Here is a 13,056-nt window from a genome sequence, read left to right as displayed (position 1 = left end):
TTTTCACGTTCTTGTTCTGAAGTCATTCCAGTGTTGCTTTGGCTGTTAGCTTGGGGTAATTGTCCTGTTGGAATGTCAATCTTTGCCGCAGTCCAAGGTCTTTTGCACTTTGAAGCAGGTTCTCCAAAAGGATTTGCCCTTATTTCACTCCATAAATTGTTCCCTTGTCCTTGCAAATCTCCCAGTTCCTGCCACTGAAAAGCATCTCCATAGCATGAAGTTTGCTATCACCATGCTTCAGGGTGAGGATGGTGTTAGATGGGTGATGAGCTGTGCTCGGTTTCTGCTGGATGTAGCACTTTGCATTCACACCAAAGAGTTCAATTTTTGTCTCGTCAGACCACACAATATTTTGCCTCATGCTCTCAGTGTCTTTCACGTTCCTTTTTGCAAACTCCAGGCGAACTGCCATGTGCCTTTTTCTCAGGAGAGGCTTCCATCTGGCCACTCTCCCATAAATCCGAGATTTGAAGTGAAGTGCCGCAGAGATCGTTCCCCTCCTGGCAGGTTCTCCCATCTCAGCCAAGGAACTCTGTATTCCTGTCAGTGGTCATTGGGTTCTTGTACATATCCCTGACCAAGATACTTCTTGCCCGGTTACTAAGATTGGGTCAGATGGCCAGCTCGAGGAAGAGTCTGGGTCGTTCCATATTCTTTCTGTTTTCTAATGATGGTGTGCACTGTGCTTTTGGGAACTTTCAACACTCTATAAATTGTTTTATACCCTTTCCCAGATCTATGCCTCTTCACAATTCTAAGGACATTTCCTTGGACTTCATGATTGAGTTTTTGATCTGACATGCACTGTCAACTGGTGGGACCTTGTATGGAATGGTGTGTTTCTTTTTAAATCATGTCGAACCAATCAACTGAATTGGCCAAAGGTGGACTCCAATCAAGTGTGGAGACCTTTCAAAGATGACCAAAGGAAATTGGATGCACCAGAGTTTAATTTGGAGTGTCATCACAAAGGGGTTGAATACTTATTGACTCAGACATTTCAGCTTTTCATTTTAATGAATTTGTAAAATTTCTTTAAAAAAAAAATTCCACTTTGACATTATGGGATATTTTGTGTAGATCATTGACAAGAAAAAAAAAATCTCAATTTAATCCATTTCAAATTCAGGCTGTTTTATTAACCTCCGCCATCGAAGATCGGAGGTTACCGTTTTCACCCCTTTCTGTTTGTTTGTTTGTGTTTGTGAAGAGTATTATGGAAAAACTCCACGACGGATTTCGAAAAATATTTGAATTTTTTTTTGCGTTTCTACATGTTTTAAGTGATTTCCAACCCCCCCCCCCCCAAAAAAAAAAATTTAGAGAAAAAAAAATTTTTGGAACTTTTTTTTCAACAAAATTTCGATTTTTTTTTTTTTTTTTTTTTTTTTTTGCATTTCTACATGTTGTAAGTGATTTCCAACAAAAAAACATGGCAAAATTATAATTGCGGCTGATTTTGGAACTTCAGGTGGATATACCCACGTAAAATCAATTTCTGTCTCGAGGAATCTCGTTATGACGAATGAATTGAGTATGTAAAAGTTAAAAGTAAAAGGGAAAGTTGCAAACTATAACTCTGTGAGCACTTGACGTCAAATTGAATGAATAGGATATCAGGTTCACTTGAGTGACCTAGCAGTATTGGCGGCGGAGGTTTTGCACTCTACCGAGTGCCCCCCCTCTAGTTCTGTTCTTGCATTGGGTAGCTATCATTTCTTGGAAGCGTGGCTGTACCGCTGATGCTGTGCCCCTCTGCCAGTACACTGGTACTCATTTTGTCGACCTCGGAAGGATGCCAGGCTGAGTCAACCCCACCTGATGTTCATTAAGCAGCCAACGGGGCTCAAATGCAGAACCCTAACATCCCAAGCCAGCTACCTGAACCACTAATCCAACATCAGGCTTATTCAAGCTGTAACACAACAAAATGTGCAAAAGTCAAGGGGTGTGAATACTTTTGGAAGTTACTGTATGTACAGTGCCTGTAGAAAGTCTACACCCCCTTTCAAAATTTTCACCTTTTGTTGCCTTATCACCTGGATTTAAGTTGCATAAAGTCAGACTTTTTCCATCTTTATTTACACATCGTAACCCACAACTTCCAAGTGAAAAACAAATTCTACAAATTTCAGATAATTCATTAAAAATACAAAACTAGAATATCTTGGTTGGATAAGTGTTCACCCCCCTTATAATAGCAATTGTAAATTGGCTCAGGTGTAACCAATCGCCTTCAAAATCACACACCAAGTTGATTGTCCTCCACTTGTGTTGAATTGCAGTGATTCTGATTATGTCAGAATAAATTAAGCTCTTCCTGTAGGTTTCCTCTGCTGGGTAGTGCATTTCACAGCAAAAACTCAACCATGAGCACCAAGGAGTTTTCAAAAAACCTCCAGGATATAATTGTGAAAAGGCACAGATCATGGGATGGGTATAAAATATTTCAAAGACCTTGAATATTCCTTGGAGCACAGTCAAGGCAATCATTAAGAAGTGGAAGGTGTATGGTACCACCAAGACCCTGCCTAGATCAGGCAGTCCCTCCAAACATGATGACCAAGCAAGGAGGAGACTGATCAGAGAGGCCAATGGCAACTTTGAAAGGGCCACATGCCTCTATGGCAAAGACTGGTCATTGTGTGCATGTGACATCAAGATCCCAAGCACTCCACAAGTCTGGCCTGTATGATTGGGTAGAAAGAAGGCAGCCATTACTCAAAAAAGCCCACCTTGAGTCCTGTTTCAGGTATGCACAAAAACCACTCTGGAGATTCTGAAGTCATACGGCAAAAGTTTTGTGGTCTGACGAAGCCAAGATGGAACTTTTTGGCCGAAATGAAAAACATTACGTTTGGCGCAAACCCAACACAGCACATCACCCAAAGAACACCATCCCTACTGTGAAGCCTGGTGGTGGCAGAATCATGTTATGGGATGTTTCTCATCAGCAGGGACTGGGGCACTTGTCAGGCTAGAAGGGAAAATGGATGAAGCAAAATGCAGAAAAGTCCTCAAGGAAAACCTGTTGCCCTCTGCAGGAATGTTGAAATTGGGACGGAAGTTCCCCTTTCAGCATGACAATGACCCGAAGCACACAGCCAAAGCTACAATGGAGTGGCTGAGGAACAAAAAAGATAAATGTCCTTGAGTGGCCCAGTCAGAGCCCTGACCTAAATCCACTTGAAAATCTGTGGCATGACTTTGAGGATTGCTGTCCATCAACGCTCCCCATAGAATATGACTGAGCTTGAACAGTGTTGTTTAAAAGAATGGGCAAATGTTGCCCAATCAAGGTGTGCAAAGTTGATAGAGACCTATCCCAACAGACTCGCATTTGTCAAAGTTGCTTCCTCCAGGGGGTGGACACTTCTCCAACCAAGATATTCTAGTTTTGTATTTTTAATTAATGTTCTGAAATTTGAAGAATTTGTTTTTCACTTGCAGGTTGTGGGTTGCGATGTTCAAATAAAGGTGGAAATAGTCTGACTTCATGCAATATAATTCCAGGCTCGAAGGCAACAAAAGGTGAAAATTTTGAAAGGGGGTGTAGACTTTCTCTAGTGTATGTATGTATGTATGTATGTACATTGAATGAAAATGGATTACTCTGTGATTTTTCACATTCAGGGGCCATTAAAGTGGTTGAATTGAATGTCTGTAGCATCCCAGGTGCATAGTACAAAACTTGTTGAAATATCGCACCACCAAAATATAAAAAATAATGGACCCTGCAAAAAAACTTAAGAGATGAAAAAAAAAAAAACTTAAGAAGAGAAAAACTTCTTAAAAACCCAAATAGAGATGCTCAATACGAAGACCTGATTTGAGTTGAAAATAAATCTCGTGCAACATTTGTGTTGTGGAAGATGAAGGATAGATTTGCAAATGAAACATCTGTATTAACTGTACTTGTTTGCAAAATGACTTGAATTGGAATATTTCTTGAAAATCTTGTTTTTATTCCATGATTAATTATGGAGAAGCAGGACACCTATGATACAAAATAATCAATTGCTCCATTGCATCGTCAAATGTTGCATTCTAATTTAATCGCTCTCCCTCCTTACCCCCAAAGGTCGGTATAATGCTGCAAATCCAGTCTCGTGGTTCGGATTAATCTGTGTTGGTTTTCCTTGGCTTTCCGAGTGCTCATCAGGGCAGGAATTTTATAATTGGTTCATGGTGCCATTAACTAGAGTGGCTACAAAGTCCCTATGCACGCAGTTGGAATTTATCTGTATGCTTCCCTTCATTCTCCGCACAAATTTGAATTTTTCTCCATGTTCTTCTGGACATCATCTTCCATGTTGAGGGTTGGAAGTCATAAAAGGAGCCCCTGACCACCGTTTTGAGGTCTGTAAATCTGTTTTTTCTTCCATCGACACAATATTTCCCAAATTCACTCGTGCTCAAATCTGAGGAGAATGGAAGCTCTGGCTCTCTCTCTCATTAAAGTGATGCTTGGATTACTGCAGCTCGCTCTCCGCAGGCTTGCCTGATTCGTCTCTTCAGCTCTTACAACTCATTCAGAATATGGCAGCCAGGTTCATGGTTTAAGTTTGTAAATCTAATCACATCACCCCAATCCTGAAAATACTTCACCGGCTCCCAGTTCACCAATGAAGAGCCTGTAAAATATTACTGTTAACCTTAAAAGCCAATCTTAGTTCCTGCTTTCATTTCTAAGCAAATCATACCTTACACACCTGCAAGAAAGCTACAGTCTAACCATAGAAATCTGGTAGTTCCTCTCAAGATGATGATTTCTGGCAATACCATTTTTCAGTTTTGCTCTTTAACTATGGAACTTTTATTTATTTTGTACAAGCTCATCAATTAAGGGTTTTTAAAATCTATTTATTTTTTTTAATCTCTCCTAAAATTTCATCTTTTTTTGTTTTTTTCTCTCTCCACTTTAAACCTCTTCCCCATTTGTAAAGCATTTTGTTATGTAAGGTTGAAGTTTCCTGCAGCTGGAAGAGATTCCCAGTTGTGCAATCAATTTGTTATCTTGTTATTGCAGTGTACTGTCAGTGGTCTGGAAACTGTCATGGTGTCCATACAACATTCTCCTGCACATGGAGCCATTGCAAGACCAGCCAATGAGGAGGTATGTTGTTAGGTATTTCTGCATAATTACAGGAGTAAGGGCATCTATCTAATACATATGCAAAAACAATCAATTTTTTTTGCTCATATCGCTGCCAGTTGTATTGTACATCCTCTCCCCTTTCATCCCCACCGATTTCTCCTGTCTCCTCCCATTCTTTCCCTTGCCCTTTATTCATTCATCAATACTCTATTGTCTTTGTTTTATTATTGTACTAGCAGGGGCTGCCTGTGGGGGGTGGGGGAAATGCTTGGCTGGGTGAGCTTTTCCAGTCGGTGGTTTCAGGACATGTTGGACATTGTAAAGCTATGGAGTTATTTGGCCTCATGGTGTTTACTTTTTGCCTGCAGGCTAGCAGCAGCACTGCCTGACCCCACATCCCAAGATACACGGTTTTATAGTAGCCTTTGATGGCCTCAAAACAGAAGTCAAGGCCAACGTGTGGTGGCTTAAAACCTTGTACAGATTCTGAAGTATCCAAAAAATTTGGGCCTCTCGATGCTCTGTACAAATGCACAAAAACTTAAAAATAAGTATACAGATGTCGATAAAATCTGCCACGGTTAGCAGATGTTGTTTATTTTGTGTTTAAATGTTGGAATCGAGACGTGGGTGAGCTAGATGCATCGAGGGAAGCAGGCTCACAAACTGCTGAGGTTCAAAGGGGAAAAGGACATGGCAGAAAGGAGAGGGGATGATGTCAGCAAGAGTAGAATAGAGCAGGGGTGGGTATCGGAGAGAGTATGAGATGACGATTATCTTTTAAGATTGGAGGGAGGGTTACAAGACGATACACGGAGCAGGCTAAGGATGAAAGAATGGCGGGTTTTTTTTTTTAAATGCCTCTGCTGACAGTTGCTGGAGGCATTGTTTACGGGTTGTCCGTCCATGCTAATTTTCTTTCTTTTCTTTGCATCCGCTTATCTGATTGACACAAAATTTTCACCATATGTGCGACTGCTCATGTAGAATGTTTTCATGATAATTATGAAGTCATGGGTCACGTGGTGTGGCAGCCACATTGGAAAAAAGGAAAAAACTTTGGACCTCTGTATCTCCGAAACCTCTCCATGGAAAAAAATTGAAACTTGGCACATGTGAAGTACTCCCCATGGGAAACAAGTATAATTTTTAATTGCATACGTCAAACGCTTTAGCCGATCAGTATGTTAACATAAAAACCTTCAAAAATCTTCTTAAATGGCTGAACAGATCGAGGTGAACCTTTTCAGGTATGATCGCCTATCCACGAAGAACAAAAAGTTCTCCACCTATGATGTCACGGGTCACATGATTTGGCAGGTATGATTATTTTTTTTTGAAGGATAAACCTTAAAAAAACCTCCTCCAGAATGGCTTGACAGTTCAAGGGAAAACTTCACCCACATGTTCCCCAAGCCTTGAGGATACCAGGGTGTTTATGAATAATTATTTAGTCACATGGTCTGACAGCCATGTTGGTTTGGATGAAAATCTTTTAAAAAAAATTTAATTCTCTTGAACCACTTCATCATTCAAAGTAAAAGGTCAAAATTTATAATCTAGTAGTCATGAGGAATATGTTTTAACTTTCAGCCTAATCGGACGCAAGGTCTGGCAGCCAGAATTGTTCAATATTTTGAATCTGGGTTCAGGGATTTGAATCAATCTTGGTACAAATATGTGTAATGATGTGTAAATAAACGGATTATATTTTGGGATCAAGAGGTAAAAGGTCAGACTTCCTGTTTGCTCACAATTGTTGCTGCGTTAACGTGTGAACAAGTAAGTGATGGGATTTTGACCAAACTTTTTACAAGTATGTATTACGATGGAAAGATGAAGTGATTTGATTTGGCATCAAGAGACCAAAGGTCAGAGGTCGTGTCAGATAAAAATGTGATACTTGAGAACAGCTGAAGAGATTACATCAAACTTGGTGCAAATATGTATAATGATGTAATAATGTGGGTGGAGGCCAATCGGTCGACATCACGAAGTTGAGTGTCGTTCTAGTTTATCATTCTTTTTTATTTATTTATTTTTAATACAGAGTAGAGGCTCGTGGAAGAGGTAGAACACTGAACGGATCAGGCCGCAACAGAACAGAAGGAACAGTAGAGCGAGAGAGGAGGGAAACAACAACAGCAGATTTCAAGAACAAAATAGAGGGAGACTTTGACAAGCAATGGCTGTGGGAAGGGACGAGCATTAAGGGGGATGCTTGGGGTGGACAAGATGAATACAGAAGGAAACTCTTCGGAAGAAAAAAAAAAAACTGGGAATTTAGAAGGAAGTTGTTCGGGGTAAGGAGGGTAGAAAATATGACCCTGGAAGTGCAGTAGGTAGCGATGCATTTTCAGTGTCGGGAGGAATTAGCACCTCTTTTGTTCTGACTAACAGTTTTGCTTATTACTGTCGTTGATCACAAATGCATTTGAACAAAAATGTTTGTATTATGAAAGGTGTAAATCATGACAATACAGTAACTTGTGTGCAGTCATAATCCTCAGTTAAAACAAGCCTGTGCCTCTGGAGCGGTGTGTGGTGAGGCGAGCATAGCGAGCCGGTCCATGCTATAACTCCAAATCAACTTGTCTCTGCATGAAGGAAAGAAAAATGGGAAAATTAGCCAACTTGACATGTGCTCCACATCGTCATATAGGCCGAAAAATACAGAACTCTTGTCACCAACGTGAGCTAAAGGATTATTGTGCCATAGAGTGTGTTTTCCCATTTGCGTAGTCTGTGAGCACGAGCCAGCTCTCGGCTTTTGAGGAAGACTTCTCACGTGGAGCTTGGTCCGACATGAGACGACACCTCGGAGAGGACGAGAGAAACCCAACATCCTTCCTGTGGACTAATTGCATTGTCATGGTGCTCAGGAAGGTTGGTCTCGGCTTTCACTTTGAATGTGATGTTTTTATTTTTGGCCTTTCTTTCGCTCTTATTTGACCATTTTGAGCCTTCATCTTCACTCCATACCTCCTCATCTTGAAGGCCGGTTTGAGACAGCTGCCAAAAGGAAAGGTATCGGACATGTGTGTCCTTCTCAAGTCTTTCACTCCAACCGGCACAGATGCCCGAGCCCTTTTTAAAGACCCCACAGGTATTGGCTGCCCACGTGCGATCAACCGAACATGATAAAATGCTCTATTTGTATAACTTGATTGCCGATCTTGTGAATTACAAACCCAACAACCATTATTACAACTTATTGTGTTGCCACTGTGACAACTAGAAGGGCACTTGGTAGAGCGCATACCTCCACCACGTAATTCCTGATCCACGAGAACATATCGGGCCCAATACATTTTTGAGATCGTGTGCTGTATATCCTTTTTAGCCCTATCTCTCAATGGTGAAGAATCACTTAAATAATTGTCAGATCCGAATCCGGAGCTTCACAAAAATCTAATGAGTTCGTCCTTGTCACACACCCAACCTGTCCACAAAATTTCATCCAGATCCGTCTACAACTTTTTGAGATATCCTGCACACAGACAGACAGAAAGGGGTGAAAACATAACCTCCTTCACCTTCGGTGGCAGAGGTAATAAGAGAGAATTTCTCCGTTTAATTGTGTGGTTTGGCTTTGATTGATTGAAATGGTTGATTATTATATTTTTGTTATGGGACTTGAAGATCAGTACATTCATGAATTTGCTCCAACCGGTCAGTCTTGGCCCCAACTCATTCTATGATTGTGGCGTGATTGCTGCCTTTCTGGGTGTAGTGGTTTGACTGCTCCCTGTGGGCGATCGTATCCCTCGAACATGTCAGTACGCTTGTCCGTTTTTTTTGTATTCTCAACACGAGTCCTCGCCATGCTTTGTATGGCATGCTGCACATCATTGCAATCATCATTGCTGCCGATTACGTTCATTTTTAGATCAATTGTTAGAAACGCATGTTGTGAAAATGTAGCTTGAAATGATAAACTCATACCAGTTGGCCTTTGGTTTAGTTTTCAAGGGCCGATGTCGATACCGATATTTAGAGACCAGGGGAGCCAATGACCAATATAATGCCGATTATATGCATCTAATTAAGCAATTTATTAATTAAAAAAAAATGAGAATTCCATAAAATTGTTGAACTTCAATTAACAAATTTATGAAACGCAACATTAACTTGGTTTGCTCGCTCATGCACAATATAGGCTTACTGCCAACGTTATTTTAATTATCAACGTAATGATGTCAAGCAAAGCTTATACAGGTAACCAGCCACAAATCCAGGATTGTAAAATCAAGTTTTATCAGAAAACTGCCAATTTTTTTTTTTTTTTTTTTTTATTTTTTTTTATTTTTTTGGTTAAATTATTTTATTTATTTTTTATTATTATTATTATTATTATTATTATTATTTTATTTTGTATGCACTGTAGAGGCTCGTATGAGAGCTAACACACAGAACGTACAACAAAGGTAGCAGGAGATGAGGGGTGGGAGAGGGAAGGAAAATACAGTGTGGAACAGACATTAGGAAATCTGTGAAAGTGAGAGGGATGGGGCGGGGTACACAGGGTAAACAAGATGGACACAACAGGGACTTTCAGGTCCTCACACAACAGGGACTTTCTGGAAGGAAAGCAGGGAATTTGAAGGAGTTGGGTTTGGGGGTGGATAAGCAGGGGTATAAAAGATTGTCGTTTTGGATGGGGGGAGATAGATGGTGGTGAACAGCTGTTTTGAAGACGTGGAGGGAAGAGTGAGATTGAACAGCGCAAGGAAGTTTATTCCAAAGGTGGGAAAAAAGAGGAATGAAAGAGTGAAGATGAGCAGTGATTCGTGATTTTGGTAGTTTTACCAGAAGGGGTTTTTGGTGGACCTTGAGCGCCCTGCGGAAATATTGGGGAAATGTCTCCGGGAGGAGGAGGGTGGGGTGAGATCCAGAAGCTTGAATGATTGAAAGGACTTGTTTAAGAGGATTGTTGAGAAAGTAGATGGGGGTGGGTGGGTGAGGTGGAGGGGGGGGGAGTAACAACTGGGTGTGACTGGGTAAGGTAGGTTCAGAAAGCGATGGGTTTGGGACACCCTCTGAGTTTCGGCATTCAGCCAAGTTTAAACACCGAGTTTAGACATTCTGCCTTTTTACGTGCAGTGTCAGCTGTGCGATCTTTTGAGGTAAGGGAGGGCATGGAGAGGGAACATACAACAGCAGCACATTTAACTAGATGCTACCAGGATTTGGAGGAGGGAGACAGGTTTGAGAGTTCAGACTTGAGATTATAATGATGTTTTCTGGCTCTCCTGATGGTACACACACTTGTTCTGAGCTTTGTGGAAGGAACTGAGATTGCCTTCAGTTGGATTAGCCTTCCATGAGGCAAAGGCAAGTTGTTTCAGGACAACTCCCTCACCACAAGTTTCAGTGTACCATGGGCAGGAGGAAGGGTAGGACAACTGAAGATGAGATGGGATAAATCTGTGCATGAGAGAGATGAAGTTTCTTTGAACGAATTCTCAGGATGAGTTTATGTCGGAAGAAGTGGAGATGGGAGGACCAGTCTGGAAATTTGATCGCTGCTTGAAGTCCCTGCCAATTAGCCTGAGGGGGTGTGGTGGGGGGGTTAACGCAAATTCTCTCTGTACATGTGTATTGTGTAACACTGCTGCAGTTTGGAGATGGTATTACAAGTGCCCACTCTTTCTTGTACAGTCCCACATTCCTGTCTTCATGTTTTCCAGTACAGTGAGGTGTTTTGAATTATGCAGTGAGAGGTGTTGTGATCTACACATTTGAATAAGGATAATAACATCACCCTCCCCTCCCCCAGCCTCTCCTTTAAGGTCCAGGTGCTTCTTGCATACCCAAAAGCTAGCATCTCAGAACCCCTCTCCTCTCCTCTCCCCACCTACCTCCCCCTTTAATACTCTGAAACTATTTTGAGGTGCATGCAATGCATGTTACTGGTAGAAATTGGATCCAAAATTTGAGGCCTACAGTCATGTAATGTTTGGGCTGGCAGGGTGGTCTCGCGATATGCACACTCTCCTCTAAGCTGTGATCAAAACTGCCATCCTGTTGTATCACAGGCAGGGTGATTCATCAATGTATGTGCCATCGCTCTGATGGACGTTAAATTGGTATCCCATCTGCTGGTATTTATTAGTTGGTGGATTTTGAAGATCCCACGATATCCTTCATGAAAAGGAGGCGAGCTTTCGCCGGCAAAATGAACAAATTACAAATCCCTGCCCTTGCCACAGTCGAATGCCAGAGCTTCCCCCAGTCAACCCCAGGATAATGTCGGAATAATTTCTGAAGAGGTCGTCATGTAACGTTTATTACCTCTGCCACCGAAGGTGAAGGAGGTTATGTTTTCACCCTTTCTGTTTGTTTGTTTGTTTGTTTGTTTGTTTGTGTGCAGCATATCTCAAAGATCTGGATGAATTTTTTTTTTTAACAGGTTCGGTGTGTGACAAGGATGAACTGATTAGATTTTGGTGAAGATCCGTTTCCATATCCCACTTCGAGAATTTTTAAAGAGATTCTTCACCTTTGACAGATAGGGGTAACCTAATATATAGCACGATATCCCAAAAAGTTGTGGATGGATTTGGACGAAACTTGGTGGTCATGTTGGGTGTTTCACAAGGAAGAGTCAATTCAATTTTGATGAAGATCCAAATCCGGATCTGGAGACGAGTTATTTAATTTTGAAAGCGATTCTTCACCATTGAGAGATAGGGCCAAAAACGATCTAGTCCTGTATAGCATGATATTTCTAAAATGTATTGGGCCCGATATGTTCTCGTGGATCAGGTATTAAGTGGTGGAGGTATGCTCTCTACCGAGTGCCCTTCTAGTTAATTTAAATGTTTTCCCCACATGTTGAATGAGTATGATTTCTATCGGTGGCCTTTGGACATTGATAGCAGAGTTATTTGAGTTTGGATGTTTTTGAATCTACTCTTCTCACCTGCCTACGCAGGTGAGATGATGGGTACATTGCATCGGCAGTTGGTGGAGCAGCAACATGGGGAGCTCAAGCCTGGTGCTGTCTTCTACCTCAAACAGGTTTGGAGTCGTGATTGGAAGGGATGGGGGAATACAATTGACAGATTAAAGCAAACAGTGGATTTCCATTTGGAGGAAGCCATCAACATTGCATATGTGCAAAATAGTGTTGCACCTGGCCTTAAGATTAGGCCTCGAGATTATTGAGCCTGATGTTTTTATTGCTAGTTTGAATACAATACAACGGTGTTGCTTTTGCTTTCTTCTATCATACTTGTCATGCAGTTACTGTTTGTAAAGTGATTATTTGTGACCTCTGCGGTGTTTCTTCAGTGTCAAATGGGTTGTCTCTTCTACAGGTTGGAGTGCTGTCGCCAACGTGTCGAAACCATTACTTGAATGTCACACCTCGCAACGTTATCTACATCTTTTCCCCAGACGGCTCCCGTCATGCTGTTTCTCATTTGCAGGTTTCTTCACCTACCTTTGCATCTCCATAAAGTTTTTTTTTATTTTTATTTTTTTTGCTTGCTTGATAAAAGATAAAATAATTTTGCAAGATAAAAATCTTGCTCGCTTTTTAAGATCATACAAACCCTGAACAAGCCACGGGTGTTTCGCTTTTGGAGAAGCTCATACTCTTGTTGGGAGAAAAGACGTACTTGTCCGTCATGCATAAAACATTAAAATATGAATGCAACGTAGATGAGATGTCAAATTTTGTATTTTGCAATTAAAGTGTGAAAAGCATCATAATTGTTCACAGTTTGGTGGAGGTGCATTCTGTACTACACGTGCATCACAGAATGGAAGCCTAAAATTTAAATCTTACTGCTTGGGGTTTAAGCCTTGGCAGAAATGGGAGCAGTCAAAAATAAGGGAGCAATATATAGAAACTTCTTCTTTGTCATTTGCACCACTGGCAGAGTACCCACCCTTCAGGTGAGTGGAGACTGCACATTACTTTCTGGAAAAAGTATCGTCTGTCGATTTCA

The 13,056-nt window shown here is 41.2% G+C and overlaps 1 protein-coding gene across 10 annotated transcripts in view; it reads left to right on the top strand.

Moving 5' to 3' along the window:
* The window catches only part of HROB (homologous recombination factor with OB-fold), a 40,327-nt gene that overhangs the window by 14,341 nt on the left and 12,930 nt on the right, over positions 1-13,056 (top strand). For all 10 annotated transcript variants that reach the window (XM_085879789.1, XM_085879799.1, XM_085879790.1 and 7 more), the window contains 5 exons: positions 5,030-5,116; positions 7,841-7,984; positions 8,096-8,204; positions 12,036-12,121; positions 12,421-12,531. In XM_085879789.1, the coding sequence (XP_085735915.1) occupies positions 5,030-5,116; positions 7,841-7,984; positions 8,096-8,204; positions 12,036-12,121; positions 12,421-12,531 (537 nt within the window). The remainder of the gene's footprint in view (positions 1-5,029; positions 5,117-7,840; positions 7,985-8,095; positions 8,205-12,035; positions 12,122-12,420; positions 12,532-13,056) is intronic.

Source organism: Eptatretus burgeri, chromosome 4 (genome assembly GCF_056783735.1).
Source record: "Eptatretus burgeri isolate ZD-2024b chromosome 4, Ebu_testis_v1, whole genome shotgun sequence".
Lineage (NCBI taxonomy): Eukaryota > Metazoa > Chordata > Myxini > Myxiniformes > Myxinidae > Eptatretus > Eptatretus burgeri.
This window is presented reverse-complemented; position numbering and strand designations above follow the sequence as displayed.